Source organism: Mustela nigripes, chromosome 15, assembly GCF_022355385.1.
Source record: "Mustela nigripes isolate SB6536 chromosome 15, MUSNIG.SB6536, whole genome shotgun sequence".
NCBI classification, from domain to species: domain Eukaryota; kingdom Metazoa; phylum Chordata; class Mammalia; order Carnivora; family Mustelidae; genus Mustela; species Mustela nigripes.
The window spans coordinates 50,699,614-50,717,571 of NC_081571.1; the positions used below are offsets into that span (position 1 = coordinate 50,699,614).

A 17,958-nucleotide genomic window follows, 5' to 3' on the forward strand; every position below is an offset into this window, starting at 1 on the left:
CTGCCTACTTGTGATCTCTGTCAAATAAATAAATAAAATATTTTTTAAAAAATTAAAAAAAAATAAAAACTAATACTTGATTCAGTTATTAGAAAATGTTTAAGTGGGGCGCCTGGGTGGCTCAGTGGGTTGGGGCCTCTGCCTTCGGCTCAGGTCATGATCCCAGGGTCCTGGGATCGAGCCCCATATTGGGCTCTCTGCTCCCTGGGGAGCCTGCTTCCTCCTCTCTCTCTCTGCCTGCCTCTCTGCCTACTTGTGATCTCTGCTGTCAAATAAATAAATAAAATCTTAAAAAAAAAAACCAAAAACACTAAAGTATGCTTGATACATGTATGAAATTTTGTAGTCTCCCACTATGTAAAGAATCTGTTACTTGAAGTAAAGGAAAATATAACCTCACATATATTTGAAATGCCAGCTGCTTCCAAGACTGGGGCAATGTTAATGTAGCGTTCTCCTTTCACTACCAGGAGAAAAGCATATTTTACACCTCAAGCCTAATTTTACATTGTAAATTATAGAGCCTTTAAATAATCCTAAGTATTTATCTAAATACAGAATACCTACAGAAACGAGTTATGTTCATAAAGTATATATTAAATCAAAAGTACATGTCAATACTACCAAAATGGTTTTATTTTTGTCACTGACAACATGCATAATGGTATCATCAACTGCCAATTGTATCATCACAATTTGTTTTGATTTTTTTAAATAGTACTGAAGTATGCATTAAAAATATATGTTTACATTTAACACTTAAAGAAACTCTCTGTAAACATAATGCCTTCTCAATATATTTTCCTGCTTTGTATCATACATAAATAACCTACAAAATAATAAATAAAACTATTAACTCTTGTGGCCTAAGAGTATATATCAATTCTGGAGCTTGACAAAAATGTTCTCTTTATGATTTTCTGGGTAACAACATACAGAACTTACAGTGTTTACTACCAAATAAATGACTTACCACAAGTCATTATTGTCTCCCAACTGAGTCTGCCAATAATACACCTTCCAGGGTCCTTGGTAAAGATGCTAGGCGCTTACAAAGTCTAAATAATCACGACTAGATTTTACAACAGAAGGCTGTCACTTAATTACTAATACTAAGCCTTACTTTGTCTGAAGTACAAAAATGCTGCTAAAGAGTAAAAACTTGTACTATCATTTAAATGGAAGCTAACAAAATCTAAAATAAAACCAGATTAAAATCCTATCACTCTTGGATAAAATATTCTATCGAGATTTTGCTACAGAACAGAATTAACACTATCCTTCATTTTCCAAAATTCATTTTGAACCATCGCTTTATCTAAAACTTTCAGGGAAAAAACAATGACACAAAACGTGACCTTGGAAAGGAATACTTATAATTCCTGATACACAACACTTGATTATATAGTTTTTGTTTAATGAACAGACTCTTTATTCCTTCAGAAAATATTATTTGTTGACAGATTCTTCCTATTTAGTGATTATTAGGTAATAATATATTAGGTATATTAGGATATATTAGGTAACTACTCAAACTATTTTTATGTAATAAAATTAAAGAATTATGCATATTGGAAATATTTCATTATGCATTGTTTTTTAGGCCATCATTTACAGAGTATAGAACTTAGAAAGAAAAATATTACCAATTAATATTTTCATTAAATTTAAATGGTTCAAATGACAATAATGAGCACTATCATTACTTTTAAAATCTAAGTTTCTAAGTTTTATTTTTCAGTCAATACAAAAAATGATCTGGTTCTTATTGTTAAGGGCCAGGAAAACTTTCATGTTTAAAAAACTAAATATTCTTTAAGGAGAACAGGTTAAAACAAATGATTTCTGTGCTCTTATAAAAAAGATTCTGATATACGCTGTAAATCTAAATCAAATTTCACAAATGGTGGCTGAAATTCTGTCAACTTTTAGCCCAATACAACACAAATCCACAGTTATTTTGCATAAACAATTCAAAATTAAATTTTATAATGGAAATGTCAACAAGTCATAACTACTACATTACTTCTGATGGGTTCCACTATACTTTAACCAGGCACAGCAGATGTGCACATCTGATAGACAGACTGCTTAGAAAATTAAAGCTATCAGAGCTATAAATAAGGAATACATAAATATGAATACAGCGATGCCAACGCATTAGAGCTGTTAAAAAAAAGTAGGATGTGATATAAACACATCTGATAGTTCTCTCTGTAAGCCATTTTCCACTGATTTATAAAGCTATGGTTTTATAATTCTTTTAAAAAGGAAAATGTTTCTACAATGCTACATGCAGTAATTTCATTGTACATTCCTGACTACAATGCAATCTTCAAATTCTCTTGAAGAGCTTGACGTATCTCATCAGGATTTCTCCAGAAAGTCAGCTTGTCATATTTTCAGCAGCCTAGAACAAGAAAGTAAGTTTCATTATAATAAAACCACGAAAAAAGAGAAACCATGGAGATATATTTGTCAATACTGCACTGTCATTAACAAACGATGCCTCCTCCACATATCCACTTTTAGGAGGATAATGCAGTGAGGTTTTCACTTTTTGCAGTACATCAGAACTACCTCTTGAACTGACTGCTAGGCTAACAGTGGAAAATTGTTGCATCGTATTAAATAATACAATTAATATAAAAATACACTGCTATCTGAAAAACTGACCCAAGCAGACCTTCTCCACACACTGTATCCACCTTATCCAGTCTTTATTGGCTTGTCTGTTTCTGCATGTTTCATTATAGCGTGAAAAGGGGATTAAGAATGAAAAAAACCTGTTAGAAAGTAGAGGAAAAAAGGGGAAAAGGGAATAATGGGCACAGGGCTAACCCTGGTTTACCTATACCATGAACTATTATACTTTCTCTGATTATTCTGCAGAAATTTTCAGACACCATGTAAGTCATCGGTAAATGATTTGAGACATTTCTTTTCCCTCTTAAAAGATTTATTTATTGATTTTAAAGAGACAAGAGTGACTGCACACATATGCGCTCAGGGAGGGACAGAGGGAGAGAAGCAGACTCCCTGCGTGGCTTAGTTAGCCTGGTAAGGAGCCCAGTGGAGGCTTGATCTCACAACACTGAGATCATGAGCTGAGCTGAAATCAAGAGTCAGATGCTCAACTGACTGAGCCTACCCAGGCGCCCCTTGATACATATTTCTAAAAGATAAGGATTTAAACAAGTAATTTCCTAATGCCAAATATGAATATGATGGTTTTAGCTAAGTTTAATTTTAGAGATACACAGTAAACTTTTAATTCATTTACATTTCAACTTTTTTTTTTTTAAGATTTTATTTATTTATTTGACAGAGAGAGATTACAATTAGGCAGAGAGGCAGGCAGAGAGGAGGAAGCAGGCTCCCTGCTGAGCAGGGAGCGTGATGTGGGGGGCTCGATCCCAGGATACTGGGATCATGACCTGAGCCAAAGGCAGAGGCTTTAAGCCACTGAGCCACCCAAGCGCCCTACATTTCAACTTCTTAATTAAAACTTTTAAGTTAATACTTTTAAGTTTAGCCTAAATTCAGAGCCCTTTCATGAAAATCCCTTAACATGCTGGGAAAATTGTAGTTAACTCAATCTGAAACATTCTCTTTGCAATCAGCAGAACCTACCTTGTTTGCCCATATAGTTGGCTACTCCAATTAGCCTTTTGCTTCTTTGGGTTTATTATTTACAAGGATTAGAAACTAGTTTGGAGAAAATCTCCCTCTTTCCAAAGGCTTCTTATTTCTTTCTACCCTTAAAGGTTCTTACATTAGCTTTAGCTGCAAACCTTTAGTCTCCTTCCTAACCCCATTCTCAGTATTACTTACTTCAAAGAAGACTTGAAATAATATAAACAATTTTAGAATGTTTTAAAAATTAAAATACCTTAATTCTAATGCAATTTAATTTGTCTGGTCCCATTCCATTTTCATACTAATTTTAGAGATTCTCCTCCAAGAAACAGACAATGAAACAAGTATTTTCACCTAAACTAAGAAAGCCATCAACCTTGTACAGCATTCCTCTTATAGGAATATAGCACTCCTCTGTTTGAAAGGAAAGCAAGGGCTTCCTAAAGAGCTCCAGTTACCATTAGACTCCAAAATTTCATAAGCATCGGCCCTGGGAAAAACCAACTTTAGCAGTCTTCCCACACTTTGCTTTCCTGTAGAAGTTTATTCCCTCCTATGGGAGGATGGGTAGGAACACAAGACTTATTAAATCCCTTATTTCTCTCCCAACTCCAAATTGTACAGCTCCAGTGTCCTCACACCATTCAAACCTTCCTACAGCGAGGAGATGCATCACTGCCCCTAGGAACAGTGATCATACAGGACAGCTCCAAGAGAAAGGGCAAGGCTTATTAGTGTAAAGTGCATCAATAATAGTCCATTTCAAGGCACCTTGGTACTAAAGTAGAAGATACATGAAGAAGGTTTTGCCCAAAATTTCTGAAGCCACAATATGTAAATGATTGCCTATACATAAATATTAGCCTTGAGAAGGCAATACTAAAGTTCAGTGTTTGATAGAATCATTCATAAAAATAAAGCCTATTTTACCTGTAAATGTATTCATTAAAAGACATGGAAACCGAAAAAAAGATAGTCTATTTTTAAGAACTGTACCTCAATTAACAGTCCTACTTATGCTGTGGGAGATACATACAATGTGACACATCTACTGATGCAAAGAAACTGACGCATGTGACACACAATCAGCTTCTTTTAGTATAAATGATTTAACAATATCAATATACAAACTGTGAGGAAGACAAAACAATTAATGAAAAACTGTTGCAATTTTCTACATAGTTAACTAAAGAACAAAGGAAAAACTGGATATTTTAGAACAATAGCCCCTTGCAATATTTCAGGATGTCCTTGAATTATTCTATTTATTTGACAGACAGAGATCACAAGTAGGCAGAGAGGCAGACAGAGAGAGGAGGAAGCAGGCTCCCTGCTGAGCAGAGAGCCCGATGCGGGGCTCAATCCCAGGACTCTGGGATCATGACCTGAGCCGAAGGCAGAGGCTTTAACCCACCGAGCCACCCGGATGCCCCTATTTTACACATTCTAAAAGAGAGGTTAAGTACCATGTAAGGAAATTCTAATCACTAGGATTTCTAGGCAAAGGCAGTAGAACACAACAGGGACAGTTTTTCCTTACTCTATTATTAGTTCTGAAAGAACCAGACAAAAAATAAAGTGAGAAATTAATTAGCAGCATACCCAAAAAGGAGAAAACCACCATCTGCTTTAAAAGTCTAAAGGGTGGCCAAGAAAAGCTAGGTATGGTTCACAGTGCAGCTCAGAGCTAACCAGCTCCCAATCCCAACCTACCAGTAGCAAGTAAGAGAAAATAAGCACATGTGAAAGGTTATTCCTTAATCCATGAAGTGTATTATTTTTTATTTTTAAAGTAGCATGACAGAATGGTGTTCACCAAATGTTGCTGATTATCTCTTGGGTGGTTCTGAATTATTTATTTCCTTCTTTATATTTTGGTATTTAAATACTTTAAAATTATGAGCACTTTTAAATAAAAATTATAAACAGATTTCAAAAATTCCTTTAAAGAAAAAAGTTCTAAATTAACAGATTTTTCTTCTTTGCTAGGCACTTTTCAGAATTCTCCTCCCCATCTAGTTTTAATGAGAAACTGGCATACTGGCTGCTGTTTATGGAGAAATATGTTTGTGTGTGTCTGTGAGACTAATCTTCCATTCAACGGGTAATGTGTTCTGATTTTGTTTATCTTAATTATTGATTTTGCCTCCTGTACCTCACTAAAGTCCACTATTCTCACTATGGTCCACTATTCTCACTATGGAGTAACTAGCATGTTCAAAGCTAAAAAAGCTATGTCAAGTAAGTAAATTCTGAATCTCCTATCCTAAAACCTTGAGTTTATTTTGAGGAAGGAAGTGCTATGCCAAAGCACTTGTCAGTTTCTCTTTTATCCCATCAGCTAGGTTATTTATCTCTGGTTCCTGTATGGCACTGAAAATGCATTATAATATGAAAACTTCATGCTCTTTTGCCTCCCTCTGCTCTGACAAATTCCAACATAAACAACAAAAATTCAAGCAGTTGTGTGAGATGTTTATTAAATAAATTATTTTCCAATAGCATTTCAGAAATTTACTGATCAAACACTATGACGTTGCATTTTATTTTGAATAGCAGGATTATGAGAGAATACTAAACCAGGGAGTGTTCCCATATATCAGTCCATTATTCTAATCACATTTTACCCTTTTTCAAAAAGCAGGCTAGATATTTTTTTAGAACTTATTGTAGGTAAAAACTTAGTAGTTAACAGCTCTGAAGTCAGAGTCCAAGTTCAAATCTCAGCTCAACTCCTTCTCAGTAAGTCCTTGGGAGAAGCTGGCCACCACAAGCTTCAGTTTCCTCAGCAGTAAACTACTAACAGCAGTAGCAGTACACTATCATTGCTGTGACTCAAAGTACCCAGAAACATTATTTATTCTTATAGTATTCAGCTATTTTTCTTTCTGTCATATGAAAGCACAGTTGGGTTTAAAAAGAAACAAAGTTTGAATAGTTCCTATAAAGATTTAAAAATATTACTAAAAGAAATTAGCAACCTATATGCACATTTAACAAAGGGTTCACATTCAGAATATTTAAGACTACCAATACAAAAGAAAAAACAGACAACCCAGAAAAAAATGGAAAAACTACTTGAAAAGTATCTCGTAAGAGAAAATGGCCAAAAAACATGTAAAAAAACACATTCAACCTCAGGGCCCTGGGATCCAGCCCTGTGTCAGTCTCCCTGCTCTACAGAATTGCCTTTAATGTCCCGAGTTCTACCAACACTTTCTTCAATGAAATCTGGGTCCTTTCTATTAAGTATGTAAAATTTTCCAACTTCTACTCAACACTTAACTCCAAAGCCACTTCCTGACTTGTAGATACCTGTTACAACAGCACCTCACTTGCTAATAGTGAAACCTGTACTAGCTTTCTAGGGCTGCCATTACCAACTGCCATAAACTGGGTGACTTAAAACAACAGAAATTTATTTTCTCGCAGTTCTAAAGGCCAGAAGTTCCAAATTACAGAGTCAGAAGGCTCTAGCAGAAGATCCTTGCCTCTTCGTAGCTTCTGATGGCTGTCAACAATCCTAGGCCACTACTGCAATCTCTGCCTCCACTGTCACGAGGCTGTGTCTGTGTCTGGGTCTCCACATGGTGCTCTCTTGGGTGTATCTGTCCAAATTTCCCTTGTCGTATAAGGACATCCGTTATCCATTATGATCTTATCTTAACTTGATTATACTTGCTGATAAACAATTTCCAAATTAGGTCACATTCACAGGTACTAGCCTTGTACAAATCGTTTTGGGCACAGACACAATTTTACTCACAAGGAAAATTCTAAACATACCTGGAGACTTCTGTGAAGAGAAAATGTGGTCCATGATAGTAGCAATTTTTGTAACTGAACATCTGCTACTAAGTTCTGTTTTCAGAATTTCTGATGGTGACAAAAGCTAGTTTAATAGTATTTGAGTAGGATCTTTCACATAAACTCATTAACCACCTTCTAAACAAAAGAATCTTTCTTTAGAATGAACTAACACACAAACTCTAACCTTTAGTGCTTCAGTGGCCTTGCGAAGTTCCTTAATAACCGACGATAAAGCTTCTGGATTAATTCCTTGTTCACAAAGCCGTACACAAATAGACAGAGTTTCCATATCTAAGCCAGTATTCAAAATTCTTGAAATTTCCAGCAGAACTGAAAAAGACACAGAAGAAACTTCAAAAAAAATTACAGTAAAAAAATGTACACAACAATACGTTGGTTTTAGTTCATAGAATACTGCACAGTACCAAAGAACTAGCACAACATCACTAGATTTTGAAATTGTCATGTAATACAGAAATACACTTAAACCCTACCTCCACATAACTGCTCTTTTACACTTTGATTTATAGTCTACCATTTACTACTTAAATATATGCATCATAATCAGGATTATTCTGAACATTTCTCCATTTTTAGTACGCTTTTACAATGTAATTTAGTTTCATAACATCCCGTTTTATGAAAACACATACATTACTTAACTATCCTATTTTAAGAGTTAAGTGGGTCTCATTTTTCCCCACTGAAATAATCCTATGATAAGCATCTGTACATGATAACTTCATTTTATTTCATTAGGATAAATTCCTAAAAGTGGAACTGCTCAGTAATATACATATTTAAGCCTTTAAGAGTACTTAGAATCTTCTACAATTTGACAAAGTAATCATGTCCATTAAAATCTAATAGTAAAAAATGAAAGCTTATTTTTTAACTTCATTTTTTATAATACTTCATTTTACTATAGTTTATAAAAATAATTGACATAAGAAACACTAGCAAAGAGAAGCACAGAATATAAATACATCGGCTTCATTAAATTTTGTTTTATGGTGGTTGGTCCCCAGAGCATGTTTAGAATTTGTTAAAGTCAATGGTCAACATGTTATCTATGGCTTCCTGTAATATTTTCCCTTGGCATTATACTTAGAAAGTTATTCTCCATGCAAAGATTATATAATTATCCACCAGTATTCCCTTCCATCACTTCAAAGTTTATTTCCTGCCTGCCTATAAACATTTAACTCCCTGGAGTTTGGGTAGAAGATAGGATCTAACCTCACCTCCCAAAAATAAGCCAATTTCCTCAACATTATTTATTGAGTGATCTCTCCTTCTACTACTTGGTTAAGATGTCACTTTTATTACATAGTAAATTCCCATTTATCTATGGATCTGTTGCATCTCTATCTTATGTCAGAACCATGATTGTAATTACAAACATTTATCAACATACAGAAGGTTAAACATTCTTTGTTATCTTTCCTTTCACAAGCTTCTTTATTCTTTCAGCGAACTTAAAAGATCTTGATCAAGGGGCACCTGGGTGGCTCAGGTGGTTATGCATCAGACTCTTGATTTCAGTTTACGTTATGATCTCAGTGTTGTGAGATCCAGCCCCGCATTTCGGCATTTCCTCCCTGGGCGCGGAGCCTTCTTAAGATTCTCTTTCTCCCTCTCGCTCTCTGCTCCTCCCCCTGCCTCTTTCCCTCTCTAAAAATCTTAATCAATTCCAAGCACGAAGTCCATTTGGATTCTGACTTGAATTGCATAAAAACTATGTTATTTTGAGATGAATGGGAAAGTTAACAATTTTGAAGGATACATGAAGTCCAACTCCTTCAAAAAACTAACATCCAAGAAAAACAAAAAACAAAAACCATCCCATGATGTTTATGGGATGGGTCCTTCTCACTTCTTCATATCAGACATTTATTTTCATCTCCAGAATCTCAAGGTTTTTTTTTATTTTAAATGTCTTCTGTGCCTATACTTAACTTTTTGAATACTTGGGAATACAGTTTTAATGCCCTTGTCCATCTAATTCTAATATCTGTGTAAGTTTCAGGTCTGTTTCAACTGACTGATTTTTCTATCATGGCTTGTATTTTCCAGCTTTGCATACTTAATAATTTTTAATTAGATGCTTGACATTGTAAATTTTACCTTGCTGGTTGCTATTTTTATATTTCTATATTCTTTTTTTTTTTTTTTAGAAAAAATTTTTTTTTTAAAGATTTTATTTATTTATTTGTTAGAGAGAGAGAGAGAGAGAGAGTGAGTACAGGCAGACAGAGTGGCAGGCAGAGTCAGAGGGAGAAGCAGGCTCCCTGCAGAGCAAGGAGTCCGATGTGGGACTCGATCCCAGGACGCTGGGATCATGACCTGAGCTGAAGGCAGCAGCTTAACCAACTGAGCCACCCAGGCATCCCTCTATATTCTTTTTTAGAATATTTTCAAACATATTCTTGAGCTTTGTAATGAGATGCAGTTATCTCATTATTTCATGACGTTTGATACTTTTGAGTCTCTTATGATTTATATAGTCAGGATCAGAGCTCTGTTTAGCATACAGCTAATTGTTTCTCATCACTGAGGCAACACCCTCCTGAGTGCTCTACTAAATGCCTCATGAATTACGAAGTCTTTCATTCTGGCTGGTAGATACAAGCAGTTTTCAGCCTTTGGTGAGCACTGTGTACTGTTCCCTCTAATTCTTCCGGATGCCTTTCCTAGCTTTGTAGGTACTTTCCTCACACACATGTGCTAATCAAAAGCTCTGCTCAGTATTTGAGGGGGACCCTCCGACTGGTCTCCAGAATTCTCTCTCTGTAAGCTCTTTCCTCTCAGGTATTCTGTCCTACAAACTCTACCTGCTTTGGTCTTCCTGGATTCTGAACTCCTTCTGCTAACCCTGGGGGTCCACACCACTCCCCAACTGCGCTAAGGCCTGGAAACTTTCTGAAGGTACCAAGAGCAGGCAACGATTGGGCTCTCTTCATTTACTGTCTCTGGGATCACTGCCCTTTACCATCTGATGTCCAGTGCCCTGAAAATCATTATTTTGTCTGGGTTTTTGTTTTTGTTTTTTCCAGGTAGAAGTGTAAATCCAGTTTTGTTACTCCATCTTGGCTGGAAGCTGACAGTCCTTTCTGTTTCATTTCTTCAGTTTTGACAAGCCGACATATCAATACTGCTCTTCAGCTATATGCAGGTGGTCATTCATGTTATCTGCTGAATTTATTTCAATAACTCTATTTTAAGATTTCTAATCCTCCCCCATTAATTTCTTGTCCTTATTTCAGTTAAATGCTTTTTTATAACCACTTATTTTGTGGCTATTGTTTCTGCCTTTACTTACTGAAGCTATATTCTTATCTTTGGCCATTTCTGAGATCTGTGTTTTCTGTTTCTTCAAGTTCAAGCAAGCACCAAAAGAGTGGTAAGGGTCTGCTCTCTACAGCACCTGACTTCAAATTTCACCTTCATTACTTGGTAGGCAAGGCTACCTTTCTTTTATTTATTTTTTTAAAGCTTTACATAGGAAGAAAGAAAGAGAGCAGCCAGCAGAGGGAGAAGCAGACTCCTGGCTAAGCAAGGAGCCCGATTTGAGATTCAATCCCAGGACCCTGGGATCATGACCCGAACTGAAGGCAGACACTTAGCCAACTGAGCCACCTGGGTGTCTCAAAAGGTAACCTTTCTGTGCCTTTACTTTATCATACTGTGAAATAGGGCTAATAGTACTTCTTTTACAGGATCATTGTGAGGATTATAAGACATACTCAGAATGCTGTGTCCACTGGCATCTAGTGCACAAAGAAACAGCTATTATTACTACCTTCTCTTTTTTCAGTTCTCATGCGAGTTGTTTGTTTTTCAACTACCTTAGGTACTTAGTGATTTCTGCCTGGAAGCTCCTCTTCAACAGGAGATTCTTCTTGCTGTTCTGAACAGGTGAAGCATCCTTGGATGGGCAGTCTCACACTGGTCTCAGGCCTCTGGCACAGACCTAGCGGAAGCACACTGGCTCCAGAGCCACAGACATGCGGACGGTACTTCCCAATTCCTGGCCATGGCAGATGGTACATTTCTGGCCCCAGCTTCACTCAGGCAGGGCAAGTGGTTTGTCAGGTTCCATTCCCAGTCTCCTACTGTGGTTCCCATCTGCTCCTCTTTGGGGGAAAACCTCTCCCCTTCTAACCAGGAGATTTCCCTTTCTTGTTTTTGAACATGGCTGCGACAATAACTGCATTTTTGTATTGTTTCCTGTCATTTTTATATGCTTCGAGCAGAAGGTTTTAGCCAAGTGCTCCATCATCATCAATTCTGGTAGTGAACCACCGATTTCTTTAATTTTGAGTTCTGTCTTCACAAATGCATTCTACCTTGCTTTGGTATATTCTAGGTGATTAGTGTAAATGTTCTAGAATATGACTTATTTTTATTTTGTAACCAGCCACCTTAACAAATTCTACTGAAGTTTTTCAGTTAATTCTCGTTTTCTAATTAGATAATCATTTTACCTATAAATAATAGTTTCATACCCTTCCTAACAGTCTTTTCCTTTTATAATCCTGCATTATTTGCTTAAACTTTCATATCAGTGGTTAGAAAAAATTCAGTGAAAGTAAGCATTTCTAATTTTATTTGGAATGCTTTCAACACTAACATTAAGGATGATGGTAATTTCATACAGCTATCCTCTGGCGTGTTAACAATGTACTATTGTCTTTTGCTAACACTTTAAAATTAGAGAAAAAGTACCGAGTCTTATGAATACCTTTTCATCAAACACTGAAATAACCAGGTAGCTTTTTCCCTTTGACAGGAATGAAAGAACACATTACACTGACAGACTGTATTCACAGCTGAAGAACAGTGAGCATGGGAAATCCCTACTTTTAAAGTCAGCAGTTAGCAAACTTGCTCTTTATATGGAAGTAGCTGTTACCTTATCCCTCAAGTTGTTCACTGTAAATAGACTGCTGAGAAAGAGAAGGAAGAAAGAGAAGCCAGGGCCTTGCCTTTTTGGCCTGCTGAGCAAGAACGTACGGGTATGACCAGGGCTCAAGCTGCATCTCCCAACAGTGACACTGCAGGACTTCTGACACTTAAAGAGGCGATAGAGCTTCCGTTGAGGCACTCTCCCTTGCAACCCAGCCACCAAGTGGGAGGAAACCCACATGTTCCAGACAACAGCCCCTGCTGCAGGCATGTCAACTAGAAGACTGTGAGGGAGGAAGATTCAGCATTAACTGCAATGCATTAGAAGCCCTCTATGAGAATTACCCTAGTAAGCCTAGTCAACCCAGAACCATGAGAGACAAGTAATTGTTGCTTTATACAAGTCTGGGATGGTTTGTTATGCAGCAGCAAACGAAAACATGTACTCTCTGACCCTACTCCAGGTCTCCAACATTATCACCATCATCAGCATCACCATTATCTGTTGCTAAAATTCTCCTTTCCAGTTTTCTCTTCATGGTAGACCCCATCTATCAATGCTCTGCTTATTCCTGACTTCATGCCTTAGTTCATGCTTTTCTCCTGTGTCTTTTCTCTTTTCTCCATGTAACTCCATGCTCTCTTTCAGGTCCATCTCAGGACTAGTATTTCCTTCCTTTAAGCTTTCTTGTAAAATGTATGTAGATCTTTGCCTCCTAACTTCATAAGCCATCTATAATAAGTACTTCTGCAGTGCCTACTGTATAATTGGCCCTTACGTGTATTCTGTGCCTACTACACTACTGCTGGGAATATAGTAGTGGAAAAGACAGATACAGTCCCAATCAATCCTCATGGAATTACATTCTATGAAAGAGAGATACTAAATAATAACTGATCCTATTTAAATGGGAAAGAGGGATAAGAAAAGCACACCTCCAAAACAAATTAGAAGGGTGTCTTACATAGTTGTGAAAGATAGTGTTTAGGCAAGACTTGTGTGAAGAAGTGACAAGTAAGTTTACACTTCAAGAGTGACAAGAAATCAACCTACCTAATGCAGAGGTAGGAAGAAGTGCTAGAAGAGTGAGAGGGAAAAAAACAGTTTGTGCAAAAGTTCCCTGACTAAAAAGAACTTGGTAAAGAACCTTTCATAGATCCAAAAGGTTCTTCATGTAAAGGCAATGTAATTACAGGAGCAGCGTAAGTGTAAAATATGAGAAAAGACAAGACACAAACACCCACTAAGGCTCTACTAAAGATTTTAGAACTTCAGGAAGCTATTAATGAACATAAAAATGGGAGTATGACAATCAGATTTTCATTTTTAAAAGACTCTGGTTGCATAATAGGGTATGGATCTTGAAAAGAGACAGAAAACCCACGGAGAGGGAGTCGTTAAGTTACTGCCATCTTGGGGACAGATAAGTAGATGGCATGGACAGGAGAGATTAGGACAAGTGGTCAAATCTGAGATGAAGCAAGAACTGAAAGGGCTTAGTGAGAAACAGAAGGTAGGGGAGGTAAAAGAAAGCAATAAAGATTCCTAGCTTTCCTTCCCCCATGAGTAACTAGACTGACAGCCTAGGGACCATACATTTGTTTCACCGACACCACCGTATACACTGTGAACTCTCTTAACTCCTTCTTCTAGTTTACTACCTGATCTATAATAAAGTAGCCCTACACTGAAACCCTCTGGTAAGGAAGAGGTTCATTTTTATTATAATTATAAAGAACATGATTACTAGTAGTAATTGGAGGCACAAGGAAAATTTTAAAATATACAAAAATAACAAAGTATGAAACTATTAATATAGTATCTAAAATTTCAAAACTTTGAAAAACAAGAGGCAAGTGAGTACACTGGAGAACAGAGAGAGAGGTAGTAGAAAAGACCAACATTTTAAAGAAGGAATCTGGAAGAGAATGTTGAGGACTAAAAAATGAGAGCAGGGGATTGATACAAGAGCTTATACTAAATCAGGGCTAGGATGAGTCAGGTTCCTTTCAGACTGAGCCACACAGATATATTAAAAAGTCTACCTATTTTTGAAATATCATTATCAAAATGCTTTCATTTCACAACAAAAATATAAGTGTTTATAGCTGAGTTTTACAACCCTGAAATCATTCAGATCCATTAAAAGATTAAATTACGGGGGCACCTGGGTGGCTCAGTCAGTTAAGCATCTGCCTGCGGCTTCGGTCATGACTGGGATGGAGCCCCGCATCGAGTTCCCAGCTCAGCGGGCTGTCTGCTTCTCCCTCTGCCATTCACCCCACTTATGCTTGTGTTTACCCACTCTTTCTCTTCCTCTGAAGTAAATAAAAATCTTTTAAAACCAAAAAGATTAAACTACTGTTAGCCGACTCTAGTACTGATGGGAGAGAAGTAGTGAGGAAGATGAGAATATACTAAATCTTGAAAGTGCAGAGTCAGACTCAAACTTCTGACTCTCATGGCTAGATTTAAGTAGAGTGAAACCCCGCATTGACAAAATTTCAAATAATAATGTTATTTAGGTAGTTCTGTCTAGCCCCTTGGCTGCGCTAAAGTTTTATTTCTGGGAATGAATGTGGAGGAACTTGGGACTATAAAATGATAACATGGGGACACCTGGGTAGCTCAGTCGGGTAAGCATCTGACTTAGGCTCAGGTCATGATCTCAGGATTCTGGGGTTCCCCGGAGAAGGGAATCCATTCCCAACAGAGAGTCTGCCTCTCCCTCTGGGCACCACTCCACTAGTGCATGGCTGTGCATGTGCTAATAAATAAATAAAATCTTCAAAAATAAAATAAAATGACAACATGTAGAATTTTTCCAGTTCAGTGTATGGTCAATTATTTACAGTGTGCTTCTGTGTCTACCTTTGGGCTTCAATTATTATAGACAACATGGAACATCCATTAACTTTGGAGTAATTCAACTTCTCATTTTATATGACTCTCCTGGACTTCAATTATGGCATGACAGCAGGGATTTTCTAGAAGTTCAGAATTCTAATGGACATGATAGTCCCTAGCTGCCACATTTAACAAATGATGATTCACTGCCAACTGGGGTCTTCCCATCTTGAGGTTTGTAGGTGAACTGTGTGTTAGAGGAGCAGTGTTCTCTAAGAAACACAGCCTCTCATTGAATTTTGTTTTAAATCTGTTATTTCTTCACTTTGTCATGTTCTTACACTCAATAATCTTCATTTTACATATACTTCTCTCAGTAAAAATCCTGATCCAACCAATACAATCAGTCCTCATTTGTACATCAATAGTTCCACCAGAGATTAAAATGGGAGTTTCCATCCAAATGGGATCCTATGGCCATATAATAAGGAAGCTGACATAGCTAATAAAACCTGACAGAAGTGAGGCCTCATACTCTCCATTCGTTTAAAACAAACACTGACTTCCAAGCAAAGGTGTAAGTCAATACAACCATCACCCACTTTTTGAAAGTTTGTCTTACTCCACTCTGCTTGTACAGAAGATTTATATTAGTAGATATTTTTGCTCCAAAAGCAATCCGAGTTTTCACTTTTATGAAAAAAGGCAAAAATGAAAATAGTGTTCAGTGTTTATTTGTGGTAAGCCATCACAGGGCATGACCGTAGCACTTAGAGTGTCACTGCCAAGCTCCTTCCCCAGGAACTACATTGAACATCTCACCATCAAGCTGCCAGAGCTCTGAACTGTGTCTGGGAGCATCTGTGCTTTATCTGTATTTATTTTGTGCATCTGTTAACAAGATATGTCCTAAGATATCAGAAAAACCTAAGAAAGGTTATTTTTTTGGTCTGAGAACACTCAAAAAATTTTTTTCCATATGAATCAATACTAACTGCTTCACTCTACACCATTTTGGCTTTAGGAAAGATTTCATGGAAATGCTCTGCTTTCAGACACTGGGGAAACGTATAATGTGGTACATCAAGAAGGAAGAGAAACAGGATTAATATGGTGTTAAGAATAAAATCTGGGGCGCCTTGGTGGTTCAGTCAGTTGAGCGTCCAACTCCTGATTTCAGCTCAGGTCGTATCTCAGGGAGGTGGGATGAAGCTCCGCCCCCCAAGAGCGGAGTCCACTTGTACCTCTCCCTCTGTTCCTCACCCCTTCTAAAACTAATGAATAAAATAAACAATTAAATTCTACTTTTGGAGAAACAGCAAAATAGATATTTGGTATGTAAAAAATGAGATGCAAATGTTCCAATAATATAAGTAGGTCTGGAAAAAGAAAGCACCAACCCTTGCAGAAAAAGCCTAAAGTCTTACTGGAAGCCCCATAAGGAGTGGCTGAATCAGTAAGTGGAGCCTACAGTGAAACAGACCGGGAGACAGAGCCGGGAGGCCGACACTACCGAGTGAGAATTGCAGTTACGTTTCAATAGAGATGGAGACTAATGTCAATATCCCCTGGAAAATGAAAAAAAAAAAAAAAAAAAAAAGGCAATATTTAACACCCATCAAAACCATCTAAGTGGATGTGAATAATATGGAGACAAAGGAGTCTGCAAGTGGGACGTACATGTAATATAACACAAAGGTAATAATAACTATCTTTTGATTCATTATCTTCAATATGCCTTTACCTGGTCTATGGGTATTTAATATCCACAAGAACCTTAGGAGGAAGTGACCTCATTTTATAGAAAAGAGAGACCCAGGCTCACTGGAGTAGTCGTAGTAGCTTGTCCAAACTCACCCCCAGGAGTAGAAAGTGGCGGAACCAGCATCAGAGAGTAGAGAGAGGGTAACTCCAGGACACTCCATCTTCTAGCACGTGTGCGCGGGCTTGACACCCGCGACCCTTGGGGCGCGACCACAAGTAAATACACCTACAGCCTCGGACACCGGCGTCGCGGGCTCCAAGACGAAACGGAGCAATTCCGCAGATGGGGCGACCTGCTCACTCGCCCCTTATTTAAGAAGAGCCTAGTTTAGGGCCAGAGACAAAGGACAGCGGCGACGAAACACACGAGGCTACGGTCCGCACGAGGCTTACAGTCTTGAAGAGGGGTTCCCGCTCGGGATAGAGAGAGACAAGGGCGCTCTCCGCACCCCGCGCCGCGCCGCACCTGAAGCCGGGCCCCCAGGAAAGCACGCCCGGCCTCCGCCGCGGCCGAGGGGCGTGGCGCGCGGGGAGCGGGAGACGCGCGAGTTCCGCGCGGGAGGCACGAGGCGCGCGCCCGGCTGACGTGAGGGCTGGAACGTCGTGCGCGCGACAAACTACGCAAGAGCGAAGAGACAACTCTCAAAGGATGGCATCATCCGCACTACGGTCCTGGCGGGTCCCGTGGGAGGACCCCCAAGGATGCCCCTTGGGGCAGGAAGTGTACCCCAAGTCATTCTTGGCTTACCGCCGCCTGGGCGCCCTGGCTGCGGGACACGGAGACAAGGTAAAGGGGGAGAAAGAGGCACTCACCGTCCATGGTCTCCCTCACCGCGTTCAGATTCGCCGCCGCTGCCGCCGCCGCCCCGGCACCGCTGCTACTCGCCATGGCGGAGGCCGAGGGAGGCGGGAGAAGGGCCTGACCCGGAACTGGAGCGCCTTCCTTTCTCCTGGGCAATCACACCACGCGTCCCCCGCTCACGCCGGGC

The 17,958-nt window shown here is 38.5% G+C and overlaps 1 protein-coding gene across 1 annotated transcript; it reads right to left on the bottom strand.

Moving 5' to 3' along the window:
- Nucleotides 1-614: 614 nt before the first annotated feature.
- On the bottom strand, nucleotides 615-17,945 carry MZT1 (mitotic spindle organizing protein 1). Its single transcript, XM_059378003.1, has 3 exons — nucleotides 17,783-17,945; nucleotides 7,634-7,779; nucleotides 615-2,410 (listed from the first exon to the last, which is right to left on the bottom strand). Exons 1-3 carry the CDS (start codon nucleotides 17,856-17,858, stop codon nucleotides 2,387-2,389), a joined length of 246 nt encoding a protein of 81 aa, XP_059233986.1. The 5' UTR covers nucleotides 17,859-17,945; the 3' UTR covers nucleotides 615-2,386.
- Between the last annotated feature and the right edge of the window lie 13 nt (nucleotides 17,946-17,958).

Bases quoted from the DNA above. Each gene is read 5' to 3' on its own strand.
- MZT1 (XM_059378003.1), bottom strand. From the start codon at position 17,858: ATGGCGAGTAGCAGCGGTGCCGGGGCGGCGGCGGCAGCGGCGGCGAAT. The intron at 7,780-17,782 runs GTGAGTGCCTCT...TGTCTTTTTCAG, and splicing joins GGTGAGGGAGACCATGGACG to TTCTGCTGGAAATTTCAAGA. The intron at 2,411-7,633 runs GTTAGAGTTTGT...TTCTTGTTCTAG, and splicing joins AGGCCACTGAAGCACTAAAG to GCTGCTGAAAATATGACAAG.